General features: G+C 45.8%; 1 protein-coding gene across 2 annotated transcripts in view; it reads left to right on the top strand.

Moving 5' to 3' along the window:
• TRAPPC9 (trafficking protein particle complex subunit 9) overlaps positions 1-26,726 on the top strand; it is a 3,490,818-nt gene that overhangs the window by 740,459 nt on the left and 2,723,633 nt on the right. For both annotated transcript variants that reach the window (XM_069621680.1, XM_069621681.1), the window contains exon 13: positions 3,703-3,829. In XM_069621680.1, coding sequence (XP_069477781.1) covers positions 3,703-3,829 — 127 coding nt within the window. The remainder of the gene's footprint in view (positions 1-3,702; positions 3,830-26,726) is intronic.

The raw sequence follows: 26,726 nt of genomic DNA, 5'->3' as shown, positions 1-26,726 counted from the left end.
GTGTCCAGTACTGTCCATGCTGCTGCTGTCCTCTGCCTACGGGCCCCATAGTGTCACTTTCAAGGTTTGGCTGGCAGTGCCAATGTTACTTATACCAAATGTCTCAAGGATCTTAGAGAATCAGTGATCAACCTCCACCCCACGCTGGCGATGCCACCTGATTATCCTATGACATCTAGTCCGCTGCAGCCCCCTTCATCCACCTGTTCTGGCTCCTGGGGTCATCGCACTCTCCTTCAATCCTGTAGGGAACTGATAGAATAATCCTGTAGAATATCAATCTGAGGATTGATATTCTAGCCTTCCACCTGTTCCTCTGTTCCTGGCATCGAAGAGCGCTATCAAATCCAGCCATTCGTACTCACTGCTCATGTCGAGACTTGCACGATTCTACTGCTTCCCAGATGCTTACAACGAACTAGGAAATAGTGCCAGATGTTGATGTGTTGACTAATTCACTGGCCCTCATAGTGCTGTATGTGCATAGTCCAATCAACTTAATGTGGCAGAGACCGTTTTAGTGCAGTGGAGTGACAGCCCTCCGAGGTCATCTATGTCCACAGCCGCACCACACCCCTGGGGGGTCATTTAATCGTTCTGGTGTGCCTCCCCTCCTTATTCCGCCCCCAAGCAACTCAGGAATGGTGCAGGGTGGGCTGCTGGATTCTTTTGCCCCTCCACCGCCCGGGCCGACAGCACCGCATGTCATAGTGCTTTAGCCTCCAGCTCTTGTGGAAGCCCTAACTGGATCGATTCAGGCAGCCGCGCCGTCAGATTTGCCGTGGATGGGTTCTCCTCTTCTGGTTAATGTATCGGGGTGAACTTTGGATGGGGCTCGCTACACCTCTTTAGCTTCCTCTGACTGCTTATTAGTCTACTCTGGAGCCAACAGGATATTGTAAACATAGCTCCTTTCTCAGATTACGTTACGTTGGCTGCTGAACAGTGCCCCCCACACAGTCTTTCAGTTATGTTATCTCCATGTGTTCTAGATTTGTGGCCTGGCCTGTGTCCCCTATCAGACATATGACCGCTCCAAGATCCAAGTTAGAAAGTAGCGGGTCATCCTTTCCCAGGAAGGCCTTTGTCCATAAGACTGCTACTCCTCCAAAATAAGATGTAAAAACACCGTTTTGGAGGTGTCATGTGGAAAGTCAGTCGATTGACACAGAAAATGTGGTTCGCACTGGTTCACAAAGGTGTGAAATGTTTGAGGGCCCCAGTGAAATGCTCTGGGGTGCTAATGGTAATGGCACAGTATTGTTCACTGGCTTTGCTGATGTACCTACTGCCGGTGTCAGTGATACAGTAATTACCAGAGGTTCAGATGGGTCAGCAGCCTCTGGGCCTGCTTCTTCCTGCTGTGTCAGGGGGATGAGCAGGATCTTGTAATGCACTCAACCTGTTGTGGAAGTTGGCATGTGGAGGCTTTCTTTCTGTACAAGGTGGTGATGGTCTGTATTAAAGTGTTTATGGGATATTAAGCCACATCCATAGCTCACCAGGTGGACATTAGGCTTCTACAGATTTCTGTGAACTGTCATTATGGCCAAAGATTTGTGTCTGTGTAGCAAACCCCAGAACAACCCAACTGTCTAGTAACTCAAAAAAGGTATCAAACACCTACTAGCTGGATACTGACTGGCCAGTGACTCAACCAAGATAGAAAAACCACCCCCTAACAGGATACTGGCCAGAAGAGTGAGCAGGAAATATTGCACACATAGAGGTGCTGCCTATGCTGCAAGAGAAGGGGAACAGCCTGGGAAGATGGTAATTCTCAAATGAAATGTGTACGCCCCCCCCATTCCCTCTGTGCCGCCTCCTCGCTGATATACCAACAATCCTGAATGTCTGAAATGAAATGAGGCTGGGGACAGTATGAGGCAGAGTTGCAGGTTCCTAGTCCATATCAGGGAAGCATCCGCCCGGCCCTACTAGGCTACAAAAAGAGAACAAAAGGTCCTACCTTGGACCTCATAACGGCACTACTTATGGGGACAGAGTCTGCAACAACACTTTTGGGAAATGAGCAAAAGCATTGAGAACGGTCCAGCAGGGGGTTGTACTAGTGCACAACCACACAATTACAGAAGTTAATAGAGCAGAAAAGGGTAGTTCTAGTAGGAGATCCAGTCAACCGGCAGAAGTCAAGTTCCAATATATAAGCAATAGTATCACTGCCGGTAGTAAATACAGCAGTTAGACATTAGCATGGCCAGAGGTCGGGTAACTTAGAATCCAAACACGAGGAAAATCAATCCAAATGGTGCAAGACAAAACAGCAGCCGAGAATAGCAAAACCCACGTCAAATCAGGGAAATCGCACAAACAAGCAAGGGACAGGTACCAAAATGCCAAGACATACGGAAGACTCATTGGGCCTCAATACACGGTAGGCGGTGAGCCATGGCGCTATTAGCGCCATGGCTCATGCCGGTAAAATACCGGCACCGCCTTGGCGGAAAGGGGTTTTACCGCCCCATTCCAAGGTTGGAGGGGTGGTAAATCCCCCTTCCACCATTGCCCTTCCCCTTCCCCATTCCCATTTCTGCCCCATAGGGCTCTATGGGAATGGGGAAGGCTCTAATAACGGCACCGCAATTTTGCGGTGCCGTAATTAGCTCTGAGGTCCCTTAGCGGGCTGGATTTTAACGCCTGGTAAAAGCAGGCCTTAATTCCCCCAACCCGCAAAGGAACCTCGTAATAAGGCGGTAAATCCCTACCGCCATCCGTGTAATGAGGCCCTTTGTCATTTGCAATCAGTGAGTGTAGTCTCAGCGACCAATATTCTTTCATTCAGAGAGTTTGCACAGCGCGGGCCCTTTGTGGCAGCACCTAGAGGTTTGCATGCTCTGCGATACCTGGGAAATATAGTCTCATCTAGGTGGCACAAGTTGCCAAGTTCCTGGATGCTTACCTTGACAGTTGTGATTTTGTCTAAGACCTGGTGTCTAAAAGTTGAGCTATTAATAGTAGCTATTTTATCGATTTTCCAACAGTTCAGAAGCATGTTTAGTGGGCCTGTTTTACTATTGTACCAGCTTGCACATGCAGTCCTATGCTTTGGGTACCACTTATAAACATTTGCCAACGAGAATCATAGTGGTTCAATTGATTAGTTGTACTAAGACTGAACTATCCGTTTGAACCATGCGTGATATATCACTTAAGTTCTCTTATATGCCCAATTCTCAGAATGCTAGGTTCCTTCCATTGAATAAGATTCTGGTCCCGATAAATCGTCTGCCACTTTGCATTTTGTCATAACAAAGTATATTCTGTTAAACATGGCTACTTCTAGACTCAATACCAACCCAACAGACATGTAGTCTCGGCCCAACTGGGCCACATACATTGCAAAATCCATCTAAACCACTCCATTCAACCCACCCACCAGATATATGAAAAAAGGCAATCAACCAGCCAACGTACCCTTACTTAGCCACTAACACATGCATCAATCTAGTCGCTAATCTGCCTACTCTCCAAGCAACTGGCCATCTACTAATTTACCCACTCAATCTATTACGAGCAGCTGCATACATACTTCTCTAGATACCCATTGTCCTATACGTGATAGCTAGTAATGAATACTATATTAAATATGACAATTTTTGCTGATGTTTCCCTCTGCTGTCCATCGTTTAAAAACAAATCATGTTTGCTGATATAAATATATGTGCTTTCTGCCTCTTACAGGGTCTTCTTACAAGTGGAGTAGAGTTTGAGTCTCTCCCAGCTGCCCTTTCTCTACCTGCAGAATCTGGCCTTTATCCCGTCACTCTGGTTGGAGTTCCACGAACCACCGGACAAATAACAGTAAATGGTGAGAATTCATACGATTTGTGTTTGTGTGCAGCGAATAAGACGCAACTGACACTGAGCTGGAACAGCGTAGCACCATATAAAAAGCTTTATAAAAAACATATTGGAGCATATTTTCATCTCTTTAGAGAATGGACGTGTGGCATCTAAGCTCCAACAACCTACAGAAGCCTGCGTTTCATGCTTCTCCTTTGTTCGTCTAAATGTTTCTAGTTCCCGAACCAGCCAATAAGCTTGGAATGCAGACTCTAATCAACTGTTTAATGCTGCATTTCAAGATTCACTTTGTGATCTGTACACATTAGTCATTGAGCATGGTGATGTGAACAAGCTCTGTCACAGCAAGCCCCAGCTGATGCTTTTCTTTTTCCCCGTGCACCAACTCTAAAGTCCTTACTGTAGTTGAACTTCACCCCCATTAGAAGCCCTCGTCTTTGACTCCGCACCACTGAGTTGATCACCTACCACATAATAGACCCCTCCAGCGCAGGCACTAATATTTGTTCATTGACTTGTGAATCTCCCCTAGTGACACACCACTTCCCCTTTTCCTAGGCGAGCTCCTAAGACTGTCTGGATTTGAAGACATTGTTCTGGGACATTGCTCCAAACAATTCCTCAACCCCCTTCAAAGCCCCAACGTAACTGTGTACTGTTTTCTGACCTGTTGCTTGGTGGACTTATCTGCAAATGTGGCCAAGGAGAGCAAAGATCTTGCCCCAATTGAGTGTAGTTAGCTGAATAGTTAGTAAGTCCCTTTTTAGTCACAGAGCTAAGTGTTCAAGGAGTGCCAAAAACACAAGCCCCACAATGTTCATTCTTGGTTTTCTTTCACTTTGTCTGCACCATGGCACTAGTCGTGGAGTATTGGAATAACAGCACCCAACATCCAACTGTTTTTGGTTTTCTTCCACTTGTCAGTATGCTTTGTTTTTGCCATGTTAGAATCCCAACTCCCAACATATAACTGACTTGGTGCTAGTTTCCTGGTCCTCTCCATTTATCCCTCAGACGACTCGCCATCATCTCGTTCCCCCCCCTTCGGTACCTTTTGGAATGGCAGCCTTCACTTAACGATTCATGCAGATGTCTCTCTCGGCACACTCCATGCCAGTATACTCCTTCATTGTCGGAGGAAATCTTCAAAGCTTCTGCTTCTAGTTCCCAGTGGCACTATTTCTCCTCACTCTGACTTTGTTCATGAGCTCTCACTTGCTTGTCTACATCTCATGCTGCAGTTCAATCCTCTGAGGTCCTTCTCACTTGATACTAGCTTTGGAGGATAGAGCAATCCAGTCAGCATACTTTCCATTGGCCTCTCAGAGGCGTGATGTCCTCTCGGAAGCCTCTCACCCATACTTCAGACATTCTCCTGCCGCAAAACTCCCAGTCGTCTTTAGCGCCTTCTAGTTGTTTGCTCTGTTGGCAAGGTCACATGATCATAAACAACAAAGAAATACCCTTCTTCACTCTTTTTGTATAGACTTGAATAATAGCCTGACACTTAAGGGGTTAAAGTAAATGTGTCTGCTTCATCACACTTGACCTGTACTCTCTGGCCCAATCATCTGTCATGCCAACTGTCATGCGGTGGAAAAGCCGATAAATGTTTAGTGGGGTTTATCATGAACTGTGGCACGTCCCTTATGTAAAGGGGAAGATCTGTTGGATGCGGGATGGAAAGCAGTCCCTCCTCTAAGGCACGCCAGTGCAGAGGCTGCCATGTCTGCAGCAAATCATTGGGTCTGGCATCAGCTTCCTGATTTTGCAGATGACCTTTCAGAAGCTAGAGGGCTGTTTTCAAGCTAGCAGCGGCAAGGCAAGTGGCGGCTGACATGATGGATTGTGTAGCCCTATAAATAGACCTTGCAACCAGATGTTATGTGGAATTGCACCGCGCACCGCTACCCCCACCACACCAGGGCAGTCTCTAGGCTCTCTGTGAACATCAGCCTGGATGCCAGGAGGCAAACCTGGATGAGAGGGAAGCTGAATTCATCCTTGATGTTCTGGGCAAAATCCTATATCTTCGGTCGCAGGGAGCAGACTTGTTCCACCCTTCATTCCACAAGGACATCCTACGGACAGTTAAGTCTTTGGTTATTTTTAGCAAAGTTCAAACTAGCCCCTCGGTTCCAGATCAAGCAGGAGCATCTCCTGCTCTGATTTTCAAGGCAGTGCTCCTGATAAGATTTTGAAGTGGGCGTATTTTACTCCCTATTTTTAAACTTTGAGAGCAACTGCAATTTCAATGGAGTAAAAATTAGTTTTATCCTTCGCAAGAGTGTACAACCTATGTGACATCCAGCCGACGTGTCCAAACAATCATCTGTATGGAAATGATTCTCATGGGTCAACAGTACACACTGTGACAGAAAAGCAGGTTTCTCTCACAATTAACAGATAAAGTACAGGGTGCATTAGCAACCTCCCACCAATATAACAGATGAGCACCAACTCTCTGGGCTTTCCTTGCATGTAAAGAATCTCATGGTCAAATGTTGGCTGGATAGTTAGCCTTACATCCTTCAGACGTCGATAAATTGACTGAGGCAATGTTGAAGGAAACTTGCATGAACCACTACATAAAGTTAAATGCCTATCTGGATTACCTCTACAGGGACATGTCTTGCTCAGTTTCTATTTCAGCTGCAAATGAAAACATTTCTTTTTTTGTTTTGTTTTGTTTTATTTTGTAACACTGCTGCACTGGCTGGAGTTGTCAGGCTTTTCTATTTTAGAAATGTAGTCTGGAATACATGAAATATGTTGTGAACCCTGTCATTGGTGTAATGACACTCCGTCGTGCATCATGTAAGGTTTTGCGGTGCAAGTTTTTTTATACCCTTTTTATGTTTGGAGTGCTAATTAAATTGTAAGAGTAAAAATTATTTGCCTGCATAAGAGTGTAAAACGTGTGCGATAGGCACCAAAACCTAACTAATCGTGAAAGTGAATAGAACATATTAGCAACAAAACAGTTGTGTACCAAAGATGTCTGGCTTCAAACAATGCATTACATTTTTGGAAACCCTTCAGCAACACATTGATATGAATGAACACACCACATATATGCATCTAGATGATGAATGCACACGCAGGAACTCTGCAACATACTTGTATGCAGTGCAACCATGCTTTCACTTTAAAAAGAATATTTGTTTTTTACAAAGCATACTTCCCTATGGTGACTAGGTTTCCCATCTTATTACTGATAGCACCCTAACTTGCAAGGAAAATAAATATGCGTGCATAATATTCCTCTCTATGACATTTACAGGCACAAATTGCGGCAGAAGTTGAACTAAAGAAACCATTCATTAGCACGTTCTGGTTTCTGTCAAGTGACCTGACCTTTGCACTGCCCTGCTCTCAACTATTTCGTAAATGGTACACACAGAAAGATAAAAGGTGTTGTGTTTACAATATTTTAATGCGTAAAAGGGCCTTGTATGACCCTTATCTGGAGGCCTGGTTTCAGGACACAAGGCACCACCAACCTGATCACTTTCTCTGTTTCCAAAGTGATAGCTATTGTAGACTAACAAAAAAGTGACACCTAAAATGTAAATATTGTGTTTCCTGTCAGAATAGGTTTAGGATGAATGTCTCGGGGTATTGTGGGTTTACCTACAACTTAAAAGGGTATACCATCTTCTAAAGCTTAAAACCAAAGTTGTCAGACGTGGTCAAAATAAAAGGTGTCCAGGTTCTCAGATTAATGGATTTAGACTCTGAGGTCATCCCTCTTTCCCAGCGCAATGATTCTGAGGAGGCATCTTAAGGATGTTATTATGAACAGGGGGGGAATGGAGATAAATGACTTTGGAAAACAAGTGTTGGTTAAACCAAAGTGCATTAGGATTGATCAACCTAAAGTACATCAAGGGTCTCCTTTCCAGAGAGCGGTTGTGTATGGAGAGCCAAACAGCATATTGTCAGTATATGATATGATATATGATACAATATGGCATTTATAACGCGCCTATACACAAGTGTTTCAAGGCGCGACGAGGCAAGGGAAGGGGAACAGAGGGAAGACAAAGGCAATGATCCTAGTAGGCCAGTTGTCATTCAGATCGTGCAAGTGCATGTGAAGAGGGGAGAGGAAAGTGCGAGGGGGAAGACGGAGGGGGGAGGGGACAGTGCAGTACATGGAATACCAGAATAACTAACAATAGGTAAAAGGTACGGCCAGCTGGTGGCAAGTGCAAGGATAATTGCAGATATCGGGTGTCAAGTGCTGGAAGTGGGACTGAAGGGATACAGACGGCAGTCACCAAGTGCGGGGGTTACCCGGAAGGCAGTGCAGGAGTGCGACTGGTGAGTGAGGGGACCTGGGCCCGAGATCAGAGGTGGCCAGGTAGCCAGTGCAGTTTGTTTAGCCAAGAATTCAGCAGGGGAGAGGAGGAAAAAAAGCAGAAGCAAAGAGAAACGTTTTGAGGTGCTTCCAGAACCAGAGATGATTCTCCTCAAGTTTGTGGGAGGCTGTTCCAGAGGGAGGTCCCAGCTGAAAAAAGAGATCTACCACCAACCCGTTGCTTGGAGAAGCGACAGACCCTGAGGCAGTTGGAGGCGGATGAGCGAAGAGCTCGAGAAGGAAGATATTTAGGAAGAGAGAGTTGAAGGTATTGAGGCCCCAGGCCCCAGAAGATAGACGTGGGCTTGGATCTGGGTATGTTGTAGAGTGTGGGTAGCAAAGTTGAAGACTTTGTCTAGGGAAGGCCAAGGAGTTGGCTTGTGAAGTAGTCCAGTTGGCTGAGCCAAATTATAATTTTTGTACAGTGGATAGTGAGAAAAGTTCAACTTTTCCGAATGTTGAGGTAAATAGCAGCAGAGGCAGTGGTAGTGATAATTGTTGCTGGCAGCGCTGGCTAACAAAGATGACCCCAAGATTGCAAACATGGAGATCAGCTGGAGGTCAGTAGTGGAGGATAGGGGGGCATGGCATTGGAAGCTGGGAGAAAGAGAGCTTCAATTTTTGAGGAGCTCAGCATGAGGTAACGGGAAACATCCAGTGCCGAATTGCAGTGAGACCGTTTGTAATTTGTTCCATGATGGCTGGGATGAAGGAGGGAAAAGAGTAAAATATTTGAATGTCATCAGCAAAAAGGTGCTGGTGAAAGCCACAGGATGAGATAAATCTTCCTAGGACAAAGTTATAGAGGGTGAAAAGCAGCGGTCCAAGGACTGATCATTGGCGGACGCCATTTGGGAAGAGGGATGGGTTTCCGAGTTCTAAGAGATTTTAAAGGATCAATCTTCCAGGTAGGATGTGATCCAGGTAAGGTGTGACCAAATTTGTGAACCAAATGTCGTGGAGAGTGAGGGAGAGAGGGGAGTGATGAACAGTGTCGAAAGTGGCATATCGGTCCAAAAAGCAGCAGTATAGAAGAGTGGAGTGGTGAGCATTAGAGGAAAGCTAGAGACGTGCATGAGTGCAGTCTTGGTGGAGTGCTTACTAATTAAGCCAGATTGAAGTGGATCTCCAAAACCATAATCCATAAGGTTCTTGATCTGGTCAAAGACCACCCGCTCAGGGACTTTGTAATAATGGTGGAGGAGAGAAGCTGGACAATAGTTTCCTTGGACGTTTTGTCAGTAGAGGGTTTTTTCAGAAAGGGTAAGACAGTTGCACATTTGAAGGAGGCAGGGAAGAGTCCAGTGGGGAGAGAGAAATTAAAAAGCTTAGACATATGGGCAGGTGATTGAGCCTTTGAACATTTGGGAAGCAAAAGGGTCGAAAGGGAGCGCAAGATGGATTGGCACTTGGATGTGTGTCAATTCAACATGAGAGGTTGGGGCAAAGTAGTCGAGAGCAGAAGAGTCAGGGGGAGAGATCGACAAAAGGAGGGTTCAGGAGGAAGATGGAGGAGGGCTGTGAAAGTGTACGTTTTTTTAATTTTAGAGAAAAAGTAGTGAGCAAAGTGAGCAGAAAAGGAGGAGGCGATGGATATTCGCTTGGGAGGTATGAGCAAATATTGGAGGGAAGATGAATGTTTGTGGGGTTGATTGAAAAGGGAGCGTATCTGGTTTGTTGGAGGATTTTACAGAGTCCAGTGCAGCGGTTAGGGCAGTAAGGGAATGTTTTTTAGGATTTGAGTAGGGTAGGTGTGCGTAATTTACACCAGTTTTGTAGGTCACAGCGCATGTTTGTTTTTTAGGGTCTTAATTCCAGAGTTTATCCAAGGCTGCGGACGGGGACGGCAAAGTTTGACTGTGCAAGTAGGATTGAGCTGGTCAAATAGTAATAAGTGCATAGTGAAAGTCAGAGAAAGCATGGTTGATGGAAGAGGCATGAATAGGGAATAGGATCTTCTCACATCAGGGTAAGGAGCAAGAGTCCTGCCTGCATTTCCTCTTAGTCATTGAAGAAGGGTGATAAAGAGTAGAAGGTGGAGAGGCTGAGATGTTAAAGTGAACAGAGGGAGAAAGGTCAATACAGAGTTCAGAGGAGAGGGGAGACATGATCATGAAAGTTCCCACCACAGTGGGTAGGCTGGTTGTTCAAGGCAGGTGACCTCAGAGGGCTTGGGAAGGTTAAAGTCCCTCAGCATGACAGCGGGTATGTCGATAGGAAGTGACTTAAGGAGAAGAGTCAGATCAGTGAAGGAATTGAGAGGACCAGGGGGTCGATACAGAGCCAGAACAGTGAGAGCATTAGGAGAGAGCAGTTGGAAATTTATATTCAAAAGAGGCAGCTCTGATGTCAGACCTGGATACAGGGACAGTGTTGAGGATTTTATTGATAAGGAACACTAGACTGCTGCCCTTTCCAACAGGTTAGGGAGATTGGGAGAAGGTAAACAGTCAGTGTGGAGAGCCTCTGGTGTAGCACAGTAATTAGGGTAGATCCAGGCTTCTGTGATAGCAAGAAGTGAAAGTTGAGGGTGATGAGTCAAAGGTGTCCGTTATGTAGGAAGACTTGTTGCAGAGGGATAGTGCTGATGAGTTGCACGCTAAGGCCTTTAATTACTTAAACGCAGAATTAACTACCCTGCTGTGTGCTATGTCACCAACTGATTTTTGAAGAAGCAAGCTGGACTTTATATCTGTGTGGCTGTGTTGGCAAAGTAGAATTTGGGACTATACCACCGTTCCTGTTTTCTGGAGACCAGTGGCATGTTGGGTACTATATCCCTGAGACTGTGTAGTAGAGTAAAGATACAGAGGGAGGAAGACCATTATCCCTATTAGATCGATAGGAAACCCCAGATGGACTTCAAGTTAACCCATCTTAATGCACTTTAGGTTAACCAATCCTGGCACTACTTATTTGGATTGTTTCAAACCAGGAAGACCCACATTAGTTTTAAAAAACCACCAGGTGCCCAAAGTCATTACCTTCTTTTCTCAACCTATTCATAATAAAAGCTTTAAGAAGCTTCATCAGAGTCCTTCCTGTGAAAGAGAGAGGACCTCAGTTTCCTAAGAAGATTGGTAAACCCATTGATCTGAGAAACAAGACGACTTAGTTGAATCCCTTCCGACAAAAACATTGGTTTAGGGCGTTCCAAGGTAGTATACACTTTTCAGTTGTAGGTACTCGCCATCCTGGTGACTCCAACATTCCTGGCTAACAGTGATGCTTAGTTTGTTCTAGATTTGTACAGGTTTTTATGGCAAGATCAGCCAAGGTACCTGATGGAATGTGATCTTGTCAGTGTTGTCTGGAGACACTGTATGGTCTCTCTTCATGCATCCATTTGTACCAGGAGATGTCGGACAGAAGCATCCTCAGGCTTCAAATGCCTTAGTAGTCATCTTTATTTTGTGTGGCAGTCCTGCCTTTAGTCTATGGTTTGGCTCCAGTGAATTGTGCTCCTTTGGTGATAGTCGGGTCTGCAGCTCTGCTGATGTTATTCGTATCAGGACTCTACTTCTGGTGAGTGCTTGCATGGATCTCTTCTGCCACACTGGATCACCCAGAGTGGTTCTGCATATGACTCTGCCTCGATCCATAGGTCTCTGATTTTCTCCTAAGGCATGGAACTACTGGCTGTGTTCTTTCAGACTGTACATGGTCTCAAAGTTTCGTCTAGATTCTCTAGAGAGGGTGTCTGACCTGGTCTCCCGAACACTAGCCCGACAACCCACACACAGGCCTTTCACAACTTCACAGTGCTCCTAAGCCTTATACCAACCAAAACGAAAGTAGGAACCAGTGGGCCAGGTGTGTTAACTGCTGGAGAACGACTGAAATGTGCTACTGCTCCCAGAATTTCCAGTAAGCACATCTGATTTGGACGGCCATATTTGTCCTTATCTTACGCCCCATCCCATTTCCTCCATACTGTATGGGTGTCCCCCGCACAGGGACGGGACCCGAGCCTTTTGTAAAAATCGCACCTCCCCTTTAATTTTGATTTATGCGCACGTAGGTGCAAGGATAGGCATGACTGCGCACTCTGAACCCGCCCCACAACACCAACCTCAGTTCCTGTTTTACACACGACAGGAATGGATGCCTTCACCACGGCAGCTTAATTTTGCAGGTGCTGCGCCCTTCCTCTTCAGCGCTTTGAGCGCTAATTTTCATTAATCATTTAATCGTGGCCTTTGGCACCCATGATCCCCTGGTGCATGTCGGGTTCACCAGGTTTTGACAAGTGCATGTCGTGTGGCACTCCTTTCCCTGTGTCAAACTCCCCTTCATTCTTTTTGGAGTATTTGGGGCCCGACTATAGGTGGCATTCATGCATAGAGTGCGACGAGTTGACACCACAATCCTCGAAGAAAAGGCTTGTGAGGTGGAGAGACATTTTCTCCAGATCCCCTCCGGACCATTTGAGGTCATTTGCTCGTTGCAAGTCTTGGGGAAAGGGTAAGTGAAGTGATGCAATCGAAGGCACCCCAGAAGGGAAAGCCTAGGGGTTCTCAATCTTGGTGGCGTCGTAAAGATCCTGGTACCGTTGCTAGGCCTGAGGCTCAACAGCTATAGGTGCATGCAACGCGGGTTCCAAGGATCCTACCAGGCCTAGTACAAAGGGGCACAAAAGCTCTGTCACCGGACGATCGTCTGAGGGACCGGTATGTCCTAGGACTCGTGTGGAGGCAGACGGTAGGCAATTGCGCAGGACTACAAGCTCCCCAGCTGAGGGCATCCAGCCTACCAGAACCAGTTTCGAGGTCCTCAGGAATACCGGTACTTGTACCGAGGGTCAAACTAAGCCTACTCTAAAGAGTAGTACTCCGGGCAAGTCTTGCTTCCCCATTCACTCAGATTCAAGCGCACCAAGAACAAGGTCACAAAATGGCAGCAAGGTGGGATTCCGCTCTGCCATCTTCTGTTGACTCATCCCCTTCTGAGAGGGCTGCAAAGGCAGGGAGGCAGTCAGTGGGCAGACCTGCGGTTCTGTTGGTGAGTGAGCCACTTGTAACAATGGTGGTCAGGTGGTGACACCCCCTAGCGCTCGCCCTACTCCACACCGTCGAACATCATGAGTATGCTGAGTCGGAACAGCTGACCAGACCGGCCCCACGCACTTCTGTCACATAGACTTATACGCTGACGGTGGACAGAACACTGTCCTCCAGTGCAGGCTTCACCGGGATGCAAAGACAGGGTCTTCGACCGCTTCCTGATGTTAATGAAGTCACCTCAAATGTCAGAATACTCAACGGACTCATTAGCATTAATGACGTCCTGCCACAATAGTTTCAGCAACCTCTGGGTACCTCCAGCTCCTTGTCCGAACCTGGTACCCATACCACAGCCACCACCTCCCATCCCCCCTCTCTGCCACCTCCTCCTATACCTCCCTCTCAGCCCCCAGCGGTTCCACAGGCTCCAGAGCCCCCACAATTGACAACATCAGACAGTAGGAATTAAGGCTTTTATGAAAGGGCAGGAGTCCCATGACTAGTTGACTCCAGGTTTAGAGGGCAAAACGAGGATTCTGACATTACCTCGTTGGCCAGGGTCTTTCATGAAAAGTTGCAGGGCTTGGCAGAGTTCTTAGGGGTGCCTGTGCCCTCTCAGTAACCGCCTGGAAAGGGGGTTGGGGGGTGTTTTGGGGGTGGTCTTGGCATTGCATGCTTCATCTAGGTTAGGTGTCCCCTTTCAGAAAGATGTCTTGGAGGTGGACAAGAAGTTGTGGGCCCAACCACACTCTTGCCAGGCGGTTAGTAAAAAGCTTGATATGCTACTGGACAGTGAAGGACCGCTGCATGCCTTCCATTCTCAGCCACATTCTGCACTGGTGGCAGCAGCGTCCCTCTACTCTAAGCCGATGGCCGACTCTTCTGGGCAGTCTGCTTCGCTGACAGCATTGCAACCTAAGGAGGACAAAGCATTGCAGGCTTTAAGGAAGAAAGTGTATCTGAACACAGCATTACATCTTCGGCAGGCGAATGCAGATGTGCTGTTGGCAGCAGCAAATCAACGTTTGTGGCAGACGATTGGTGATTTTGCACAAGATCTTCCAGTGGAAAGGTGGGCAGCATTTTAGTATAACATATACAAAGCCAAGATTGTGGCGCAAGACCTGCTAGAATCACCGCTTGCACACATCGACACAGCCAGCAGGGGTATTTGTATCAGCATGGACCTAAGGTCGGCCTGGATGCACCCCTCCCGATTTAACTCGGATGTGCAGGATAGAATCTTAGACCTGCCCTTCGAGGGTAATGACCTCTTCCGTTCGTAGACTGATGATGAGTTAACTAAAAAGAAAACCAACACACAGACTGCAAATGCCCTTGGTAGTACTAACTTAACCAGCTTCTAAGGCCTTCTCATGATCCCAGGGCAGGCAAGAGAGCTGCTCCTGCTCATTTGGCGGCTTTAGTGGCGTTAGGAGAGAAGGACTAGACCACTAGACCGCTCCCTGAGCATGCACAGGAACCTTATATTTCCTCTTGAATCTGTCCCTTTTTTGGAGGAGCCATGAAGGGGTTCTTCATGGTCAAAAGACCATCCTCCAAGCGGACAGGAATGGAGAGAAGATTTTTCCTAGTTTCCTCCCTGCTGTATGAGTAGGGACTCCACCTTGAGAGGCCTTATACTCCGATTCTGTCTCAGAAAAGATAAGCAGGGAGAAGAGAGGCTTGTGTAGAGATCAGTATACGGCATCCAATTGGCAGAGGAGAAGGGGGTGCGCACCCGCAGGCAAACTTTCAGGGGTGTAACAGCGAGAACAGATGGTATCCTGGACTGCAAATCCCAAGATTAGAGTCTGCAATTTAGACAGAATATCCACTGATAGATCGCTGGAGTCCAGTTGACTGGAAGCAGGATTTGGTTGAGGGCCATTGGATGCACTACAATCACGTGGGGGCAGCATGGCAGGAACAGGTTGAGCTGGTACTGACAACCGATCCTCTTCATATTAGTCATCTGAAAACACACCTTCTGAGCACCCAAAATCAGTGCTTTCAGAGTAGCTGGAGCTTGGTCGTATAACCTTTCTTCGCATCTTTTCCACGGAAGCCTACTTGTGAGACCTCTCCTCCTTGAGCGCCTTTTTTTTTCGAGGAGAGGCAGATTGAACAAGAGTCGATGTTGTGGCCTGGATACAGACAGTAAAGTAGTCATGCTGGTCTTTGATGTAGACATTTTTTAAATGGCAGGTGGAAGATGCCGTCAAGAGGCTTTTCTTTGCCCTGTAATCAGCCATAACGGTGGAAGGGACACTCTTTCAAGGCCAGTGGAAAGGATACTCTTACAAGGCCTCAACCCAGGAAAAGCATAGAAAAGCATACAGGGAGGCGAGGAAACGCAGGATCTTGACCACAGCATGTGGAAAGTCTGGATCGTAGGCTTTCAAAAAATGTTAATAGTAATACAAAAATGTAGAAGAATAATCGTAGAATCTTGAATGAAGAAGAGAACATTTGAGGAATCCCAACAATGAACGTGCAGTAAAAATATCTGAAGAGTGTCCACCAGGCCTGTCTATTGGCTATGGAGCAATACAACCCAAAACAACACTAAAGAGCACTAAAACGACTGCAATTTTAAATGTAAAATTAATCTGCTTTGATGTTACCAGTGATTCCCAGGCTGACAATGGGGAATATTCAAACTGCGTGCCAATCTATGAAAAATACAATACTGGAGAAATGCCTTGAACTCAAATAGGCTTTATCTTAACTACAGACTGGCCTTGTAATAGCAATATACAGATACATTTATATGTATATCACACAAAATGGTTTTATTTTTTGCGCATTGTCAGTGTCGTGGCTTATTATTCCTTTAAACGACTGAGGCACAGCAGCATTATCACTTCACTAATTTGGCTCCTTTAAATCGGCATTCTATGATGATCCATTGAACAATTTATCACCTGATTTCTTTAAAAAGTATGGTGCTTACGCAGTATCCTCTCTATCACAGACGAGCACTCTAAGTTTCGCCCGTTTCTCTCGCTTTTTCACGATAGATGGCACTCACTTTTACCAACAGGGAAGCAACATCCCACAGTTACAGGACTACATTCCCCATAAAACCACCATGTGAATACAACGTTGATTACAGTAATAGTCCAAACATTTGAATGAATTTCAAATTTGTCAAAAAAGAAACTATATGAATTTTCAAAAGTGCCCATAAAATGCATCGTTAATAAAGTCATATTTTGTGCTCTGCTTAGTTACAAATCATAAATTTAGCTAATTTCTAACAAGCATAACATTATTTATTCAATTTTAATTGGAGTGCCATGTTAGAAATAGCTACAGGTCAAGTTCAAATAGTTATTTACAACTGCAATGTACTTCACTAGAAAAATATATTCTTCTGAATATTAAGTCAATCAGGGAAGTAGTGGGATTAGGATGCCCAAGGGTTATATTTCTTGAACAACATATACATTAATGGAGTCCAGTACACAAACGTATGCAATTAAAGAGGTTTGTTTGGAAGAATTGACTAGCTCACCGAGACAGAAACCAGAAGTCCACCTACACCATATAATCCCCTTGAAAGAATGGAAGGAGAACCCTTCAACCACCCATGCCAAAGTACTAGTCTGTCTGGTGCCTGAGGACATACACAACTTTGATTTAATTCCTTTCGTGTTGTCTGGCCAACAGCAAGATGATCTAAAAGATGTAGTCATCTAATTTCCTGATGTATTCTCAGAGAAACCAGGAAGCATAAAAAGGTACATACAACTATATCAGAATACCTAAAGGTAAAGTGGTTCATCCAAAGCCATATCGACTACCAGAAGCCCTTAAACAGATAGTGATTGAGGAAGTCAACAGAATGTTGAAAGCCAATATCATTGAGCCGCCCTCAAGTCCATAGTCCTCTCCTATTGTGTTAGTCACTAAACCTTACTGTTCCTGTAGATTCTGCATACCTGGAGATTCTGCATAGACGTCCGTCAAGTCTATACCAACTAAGACTTCGATGCCTATCCCTTGCCACACATCAACGACCTAATTGATAAACTCGGAACAGTCTTTTTTATCCACTCTAGATTTAACCAAAGGGTACTTGCAATTTCCTCTATTTGGGCCAGATAAGGAATAAACCGTGTTCTCAACGCCTTTAGGACTATTCCAGTTTAAAGTCCTCCTCTTCGGCTTACACAGTGCACCAGCCACTTTCCAGCACCTCGTGGTTTGTATCCTACAGTCCTACTCCGATTTCTGTGGAGCCAATATTGATGATATCGTAATTTATAGTAAAACCTGGGAGGACCATTTCTTCCACCTTTTATACGATCATGAAAGTCCCCAGAAACGCTGGCTTAACTGCTAATCCAGCTAAATGCAGATTGGCCCAATCCGCCGTAAAATATCTTGACTTATTCGTAGGGAATGGGAACGTACAACCGCAACATGAAAAGGTGAAAGCCATCTTAGATACACCAACCCTTAAGACCAAAAGAGCCTTTACAGCTTTCCTCGGATGAATAGGGTCTTACCGTAGGTTTATCCCCATCTTTTCGTACAAAACAGCTCGGCTGACTAATAAACTTAAAAATGCTGAACCGCAGAAACTTCATTTGAATGATGAAGACGAGATGTGCTACAACATCCTGAAACAAACTCTGTGTCAGAACCCAATCTTGAAGGTAGTCGACTTCTCAACCCTTACAGGGTTAGGAGCCATCCTGTCCCAAATTTGCTATGGACTAAAACATCCCATACTATACACCAGTCACAAGTTATTCCCACATAAAGAAAACAACTCTTTGGTAGAACTAGAGGTACTAGCCATCAAATGGGCTATTATCAATCTCAGGTACTACCTATTAGGATGAAGGTTCACACTTGTCACCGACCACTCACCCCTGGTTGGATTTAGCCAATGTAAAGATTCCAACCCTCGTGTCATGCAATGGTTTCTAGACCTACAACCCTATTGTTTCATGGTGGAACACCGGAAAGGAAAAGACCAGGTATATTTAGATTTTGTTTCCCGGTTACCCTGTGAAACAAATGTGGCTACATCTCGTGGAGGAAGGGTATGTGAGAAACCTGAAGGTCTCTCCCTATCTAGTCCCTGGGGATCGGTCATCCAGGTGGCCAGGACACGGCCATCGCTATTGGATCCAGTTCCTGGGGGTGGACCAGTGCGGGAGGATCACCTGGATGGGGGGCCTCGGGAAGTACAATTGGGGCACTGACGGGTGAGACGCGGCATCTCCCTTCTTTGCACACCTTTTCCCCATCCTACCACATAGGATATTCCAAAACACTGCCCCCTCCCTTTTCCGACACAAACACTTTCTCACAACACGAAAGACAACGGACTAACACCAGAGCCGTTTACCTGACATGTCCCAATACAAGGGTCAGGCAAAGTCAGGCAGTTGACCACAATCACACACACCTGACGGCCCTTTCCTTTCCCCACAGGGATAAAAGATGGAGCACAAGAGCACAGGACGAGCAAGGCAGACCGCAAAACAAGAAAGCTAACCCAGCACGGCAGTTCAAGAGGAGGAGATAGACAGTGAGAACTGAGGGGGTGACAAGGAGAGAAACGACCTTGCCCTTTACGACCCAGGTCAGTGAAACCTCTGTGGAAGGAATCGTAAAACCGCAAACGATAGCCAGCATGTGTTGCAGCAGATGTCAACCAACGGTACACAGGTCCCTCGTCCGCTGATAACCAAGCTGGGTAGAGACACTTGCCACTGTGGTACCGGCCTTGACTCGAGAGACAAGAAAAGCCAAGTGGTTCATCAAAGCCAGTGAGTCAAAAGGAGAGCCAATAATAAACCGAACTGTGTTCAACAAAAGTAGCAAGCGACTAATTGAAGAAAGTACAAAGAACTGTTCATTCGAGAGTGGAAAACCACCTACAGAGGAGTCGGGCACTATGTGGGTGCTCACTCAGGAAACTCTGGCCGATTACCCGATTGTTCAAACTACCGTTACCAGAAGGCCTTGGCAAAGACGTGAGAAAGGGGTCAAAGTGGTCATACAGGGATCTAGTAATATCCTCTGTACAGTCGAAAGTCTTTGACCGGCAGACGATTGTAAAGCTAAGGGAAGTGAATCCTGCTTTGAAAAACTGTTCAAAGAATTGTATGATTAGCAAATTTGGCAAGAGTGAACCCGATGGAGGGATGCTGATGAAAAGGGGGGCGAAGCCTGAAGTCCCAATGTACAGTGTGTTGACAAGAGTGAACCCGGCAGAGGGATGTCCACAGTGAACTGTTTAAAAAGGCATTCGGATTTGTGAATGTCACCAAAGAGATTGTTCCGAAAAGCCGTAGTGAACCCGACGAAGAGAGGCTGATATTTGAGAAGGGTCTGAGCCCGGGGTGAAAAGGCATCACCAAATGTATATGTGAAAAGGAACTATGTTTACTTTTTTGAGACACATCAGGTCCTCGAAGGCAAAAGACTTTTTTTTGTAGAAAAGAGACTTAACCACCGAAGACCGTTAGAGCTGAGAGCGGCACTGTTGGCCTGTGCTGGGAAAAGCTCGAGTGTGTGCTGTGGTCCGGAATCCTACCTTGTCCCGTGCTCAAAACGTGGGGACAGGAGTCCCAGGCTACCACCTCCTAACTTATCATTTGTAAACACTTCTTTTCTTTCTTGTGAACATTATCCCACACTCTTTTGTATTTATCGTAAGGATTGGCAATAGGTTTCTTAGTATAGGCACTTTTATTTTGACAAGACGCCACTAGGACTGCCTTATTATTATTTGATGGTCGTAGCTTGCCCCCATCTTAGATTTAGGTTTAGATTAAGGCGTTTTTCCAACCTTCCTATACAGTTTAATAAACACCCTTGAACTGTGATCACTTGTGTCTGTCTTTACTGTTGCCACCATGAGTTCCTTACACCATGCGGTAGATGGGTGAGTGTGCATCAGGCCTTGTTGGTTTTCTCTAAGGAGAAGGTGAAGTTGAGAGTGAGCTGGTCCTTCCTCTCGGACGTGGTCTCAGAATTTCAGCTCTTTCAAAAGTTTATTGTTCTGTGTTTTTTCCTCCACCCCATTTTCTAAGGAAGAGGAGCGATTCCACAGGCTGGACCCGGTGCAGGCCCTCAGCTGCTATATCTCTCGGTCAAGGGGTTATGCTGGTGCCCATGCTGGCAGGGATACCACCCAATAGGTCCTGTCCAGGTGGATGCATAATTCTCTGCATCTCTGAATGCTATGATCTGCTTGGAATGATGTACCTGAGGGTCTTGGAGCTCATTCTACCAGAGGGCTGGCTGCCACCTCTGCCCAGAAGATGTGTCCCTGTTCTGGGCATTTGCCATGCGGCTAAATATACCTCACTGTACATTGTTTGCCAAACAATACTACCTGGATTCCCAGTCAGGGCAGGATGCCTTTTTTGGTAGGGCAGTCCAGAGCTTTCTGGTACAGGCGGTGTCCTTGCTCTCCTCCCTCCTCCAGTTTGCTGCTATGGGAGTCGATCATAGATTAGGAATCCATGGGAGTCAGGAATCCATTAGAAGACCAAAATGACTTTCCTCTCAGTAATGTTCTTTCAGATGGATGTTTTTCCCAAGTCATCGCCCTCCCTCCCTACCTACTCCACCTGGTGGATAGCTAGTACACCTTTGGTTTCAAAGTCCCTCAGTGTGAAAGTCATGTAGAAAAAAGGGTAGAACTGAGGTCATGGGCCATGGCGCCTCAATTTAATCTAGCCCAATGTTTGTCCGGCACTGGCTGTATAGAGGTTTTGGGCAGAGCCACACTGTGCCCCCTGGTGGCGGAAATGTTTCTGAAGATCAGTTGTGCTGTGCAGATAGGATATCATAAATGAGGAATCTGCGAGAGGAACATCCATCAGAAAGAGCGTTACCAAGAGGTCATTAATGTGTTGTTCTTCATCAATATTGTTCCCTATGGGGAGCTTCCTTTAAAAATCAAGAATGGATCTGGTGTCTAATCTTCTCAACAGTTGTTTGCGATTATCACCTCTTGATGGCTCAGGAATCAAGTGTACACCAACAAAGCTAAAGTCTCTCAAATTACCTAAATGAACTGATTAAAAGTGCCTAGCTATTGGATAATAGACACTCACGATCCCAAAGCAACCTTACCTACATTTCTTTATAGCATCCCTAGAACCACCGTCAACCAGTTTTTAAGCCAGTTTGACATATTTTTCGAGGAGTCCTCACTCATTCCTTTTCAGTTCAAAGGTTTCCTTGTTTCACAGAGTGCTGTCTACTGGGAACTGAGTAAGTGGACACAATCCATTCTGGAATTTGTCAAGTCTGCTTTTCGTGCTGGCTATGGTAGCCTTGCACCTGGTGGTTATTGGCATTTTCTAGGGTCTATTGGACCACATTGGTTTCTACATCTTGGGTCTGTTCTGTGTGGTGGTTTTGGGCATTGAGTTTGGTGTATAGTTGTTGTAAAGATACTTCATGAAACTTTGAGTAGGTTACTAGTAAGTTCCTTTATTATAGTTACATAGTAAGTCCTTAAGTTACTTGACCCACTGGCACCCACCACCCAGGTTACATGTCTTCAACTGCCACAGGTGGAGGGCCAACATCTTAGCATTCTCTCAGTCAAATCTACATTTTTACATTCCTGCATTCTATGACCTAATGCATCCTGGACTAGCATGCACCCATTCATACAGCAAAGCATTTCAAAACACACCTTCTTTCCTTACCAGGCGCACACAATATCATTCACATTCATACCTCCAACTCCAAGCCTCACCTTAACATAGCATCCATCCTTCTCAACAATCTCCTGGAACAGCCTGGATGTTACATCTATCCATGCTCAATACAATTACTCTGAGAGCACAAAGGCTCTGTAACAACTGGCATTTACATACTGCCTCTTGACCCACCTTCACATGTAGTCCCAATTATTTGACGCACAGCCACGTGTAGTCCTACTCTTTCAACTCACCTCCACATGTAGTCATACTCATTTGACCCACCTACACGTGTATTCATAACATCAATAACTGGCACAAACACAATGACTCCAATCCATACTTCCGGTATTGCTCTATACTATAATAACACAATTTACTCCACTCCATACATCTGGTACTCTTTGGTGCTACAATATCTTTAGGCTATCCTTTCAAACACCCAATGCCACTCGGATACAGCAATAGCTTTTATCACCAAACAATACATCTGGAACTACGTAAGTGTCCAATACTTTAGTCACCAGTCAAAATATCTGTTATTATGTATTTAGCACAAAATTAATTTCAATATCCTTGCATCTGGTGCATTTAACAAACACCGGCCACCAGGCACCCCAACACTATCTTCATCCACTCCAGCCATGGTTCAGAATGCACCATATCTTTCTCCATCACTCCAATCCATTACAATGGCACACACCCTAGTAATATGTAAAACAACAAGCAATTTCTGAATTTGTGCCCATTTGCTGCTTGGGCAGCGCTAACCTGGAAATCCTATTTTAATGGTTTCCTAAATATTTCTACTGAAACACTAATCGCCAATCCAGTCCATTTCATATAGAGATTTATCCTAAAGGTCCTTACTGCTTTTCCATAGCTCTAAACCTGCAAATCCTTCATAAGAAATTAAGATTTGAGATGGGGGGAAACGGCATGAGATGGATTGATGGAGCTGTGTGTTGAAGTTGTGATTACTATGCAGGCCAGTCGATCTGATGGATTCCTGCTGCCCCACCTCTAGTTTTTTTCTGTGCACAATAGAATATAAATAAAGTGCAGCATTGTAACTTGATAATAGCAAAGCAACAAAAGGATTATGCTGATAATGTCAATAAGGTTTGGGATAGGGTATTTGTGGGGGTAAAGGCTTTTTATATTGGCATACTGGACACATTTTAAGAATAAGGGTTGGAGGATAGAGATAAAAGGGTGTGGAGATTTTGGGTAAAGGAATTATTTTTATATTATTTGATTTGTTGTACGTATACAGTTTTATGTTTACAGTGATTACATCGACCACATTTACTTTGTGGATGTGTAGTTCGACTCTTGTAAGTCGTCTTTCTATTTAGTATTTCATATACGTGTGTCTAGGGGTAATATGAGTGATGGGATAGGGTAGAGGATATATGGACAGACCCCCTCATAAATTCCCTGGGTAGACAAGCAGTGGGTGTGCAATCTTTGTCTACCACGGGATCACAGCGAGGGCCATTGTCGAGCCTGCAAGCTCTTCAAGCCTAAAACGCTCAAGGACCGAAAGACTAAGCGCTGGGCCCATCGCACCATGCAGGCCGAGACTGCCATGGACGTGGAGGGTACCTACAGCAATGGCAGCATCACAGTCTCTTCGGACGGCGAAGGCGACGGGGAACCGTTAGATTCCCAAGTGCAAGCCGCAGACCCCAAAAGACAGACCAGCGGTAAGCACGCACACTGCTCCCTGCACTAAGCATATAGCCAATGGCCAGGAATCGATGCAAACGTCGATCAAATGCCCACACACAGCGTCAAGGGGGAGGTCCACCGAATCCCTGTCCTCTGGGCACTCGATGTCCCGAACGCCACACAACAGGCCCCGAAATTCGAAAGAAAATACAGACGCCGTGTCCAAACCCTCCGCCGAACGTCGGAAGATGAGACTTTGGTCCACTCCACCGCTAGGTTTCGACATTCCACGTTGAAAACGGCCAAAGGCACCAAGAGCTTGGGAATAGCCCACTTGGTGAAAAAGCATTTCCCTAAAAGCCTCCTTTAGGGGAAGAATTCAAAGAAGCACTTTTCTAAGAGCCATCATCCTCATAGGGAGAAGTCTTCTTCAACACACAAAGAAAAGAGTTCTTGTTCCCAGGGGTTGGGGGGGGACTCCTTACAAAACATGGGCCAGCCTACACCTCAGGTTCAGATTACACCTCAGGGTGAGACAAGTCTTCAGAATCCCATGTCCATACCTGGCTCAGCTCAAAGGACCTGCGAGGACATTGATAGTCATGAGGAGGATGTCATTTATGGCAGACTTCTTTGAGAAAAACCCACAAGCAGTCCAAAGTTTATAGACCACACCACCCACTACTGCTGCCTCTTCCTATCAGCCCCCACCTAAAAAGTAATGTACTGACACCCTCCTTATCTCGCCTCAGCAAGACCCAGACCCGGTCTATATTGATCTCTATGATCCTAATGCAGACAATGAAGACAATGATTCCGTACAGGAGGGAGGAGACAGTTCTACGGTGACGATGAGCAGGATGTGTACAACATTCCCTCTCCAGTCAACCAAGACCCTTCAGTGGCTAATTCACCAGTGGACAATCAACCACTGTATAACGATATGCTCATTAAAGCAGCTGATCCCTTTCAGATTCAGACCCAAGAAACTCAACTGGACAAGGATTTTGTGGAGAAACTCTTCCGCCCTGCACCCACAGACCCTCTTTATATCAGGGGACAACTAATACCGGATTTTCTTGTAGTAACCACAACTCGAAAGAGGGCTGGGACACCTTTAGCCTCTTCGGAGGCGCCCCCTGACAAAGAGAGTACATAATTGCACACGCTGGGAAGAAAGGTGGCCACTTCAGCAGCCTTTCAGACAAGAAATGCGAATAATACAACACTATTGGCAAGTTACAACTGCCACAATTGGGATGAGGTAACAACACTGTTAGCTTCAGCTCCTGAACCCCTCAAATCACAACTGGCCTTAGTAGCAGATGGCAAAGTGATATCCAGCTACATCTTAAAGAACAATTTAGATGCCCAGGCAATGTGGGCAGGATCATTGCCAAAGGTACCATAATTAAATGCCAAGCATGGCTATGCCGGTCTGGTTTCAAACAAGAAACTCAGGCAACACTCCTTAACATGCCGGTGGAACCCAACGTCCTGTTTGGGAGGGCTGTGGAGGATGCTTTAAAATCCTCAAAGGAGGAGTACGATACTTTAAAATCACTGGGCCAGCTAACAAATAAACCACAAGGCCAAAGAGGCGGTATCAATTTTCGTGGATTTCGTGGTCAAAGCTCACAAAGGGGATCAGGCTATGGACAAAGTCGGGGCTCATCCTGGGATAACAATCAGGGTCAATCCTCGCACGGTTTCCTGAGGGTCCTGCGTCGATTGCGTGGCCGGGGGAGGTACTCCACTTCCAGAGGTGAAGCTACATACGCCTCCCAAACAATGACCACCAACTTAAGGTACCTTCTCATGCCTCTCCAGTAGGAAGCCGTATTACACACTTCACCCACGCATAGGAGGGGATCACCTCAGACAAGTGGGTGATATCAACTGTGGCGGACGGTTATTGCGTGGAGCTACTTCAGCGACCCCAGAACCATCCCTGTGTCAGAAAGCACACTCAGAGGAAGAACAACGTATCCTTCTCGAGGAGATTGCAACGCTGCTTCTCAAGGACGCCATAGAAAGTGCCCCGGCGAGCCAAGTGAACAAGTGTATTTATTCAACCTACTTCATTGTGCCAAAAACGATCTAACAATGCGCCCAGTAATAGACCTATGCCTTGCAAACACCTATGTCATGCCACAAAAATTCTGCATGACAACGCTACATGAAGTAATCCCTCTGCTAAAGTGGGGGGACTAGATGGCAACATTTCATATGAAAGATGTATATTTTCATATTTCAATGTTCCCACCGCACAGAAGATTCTTGCGTTTCAAGATAGCAAACCAGCACTACCAATTGAAAGTGCTGCCCTTCGGAATAGCATCTGCTCCAAGGGTATTCACAAAGGTACTGGCGGTGGTGGCAGCGCAACTGCGCAGTGAGGCAATCCCAGTGTACCCTTACCTGGACGACTGGCTGATTGAATTGAATTGAATTGATTATATCACGCTCATACACAGGTGTTTCAGAGCGCGATTTCAAATTACGGGGGAGTCACCCCAAATTTGCAGACAAAACACTAAAAGAACCATCAACCTTCTCTTCAAATTGGGCTTCTCAATGAACGAGAAAAAATCAAGCCTTGTGCCAAGCGGAACAAAACAGTTCCTAGGAGCTGTCATAAACACAGAAGAAGGGTTAGTCTGTCCTTCAAAGGAAAGTGTTCTGAACATGTTACTGCAAATACCTCAATATCAAGCCGGCCACCAGATAAGCATACGCAAAGCTATGCGTTTGCTATGCATGATGGCATCTTGCATTTACCTGCTTCCACACTCTTGTCTCCGCATGCGCCCCATGCAGGAGTGGTTGGCGAAACAGTAGTCTCAGGCAAGCGGTCAGTGGGACGATCTCGTGGTCCTTTCGCCAATACTAGTACAAAACCTTTGCTGGTAGACAAGGGAGAATCTTTCGAAGGGGAAACCCTGCCACGATCCGGCGATGCAGGCGATAGTTAAGACAGACGCGTCACTCTCCAGGTGGGGGCCTCATCACCTTCATCACACATCACATGGTCTGTGGACTCACATCATGGCACAGAACCACATCAGCCTACTGGAACTTCTAGCAGTATTCAAATCGCTTCAAGCATTTGAAGTACAGCTAACAAATCAGTCGGTACAGATCCTCACCGACAGCACTACTGCAATGTTT

The sequence above is a fragment of the Ambystoma mexicanum genome, chromosome 5q, assembly GCF_040938575.1.
Source record: "Ambystoma mexicanum isolate Mex_15411 chromosome 5q, UKY_AmexF1_1, whole genome shotgun sequence".
Lineage (NCBI taxonomy): Eukaryota > Metazoa > Chordata > Amphibia > Caudata > Ambystomatidae > Ambystoma > Ambystoma mexicanum.
This window is presented reverse-complemented; position numbering and strand designations above follow the sequence as displayed.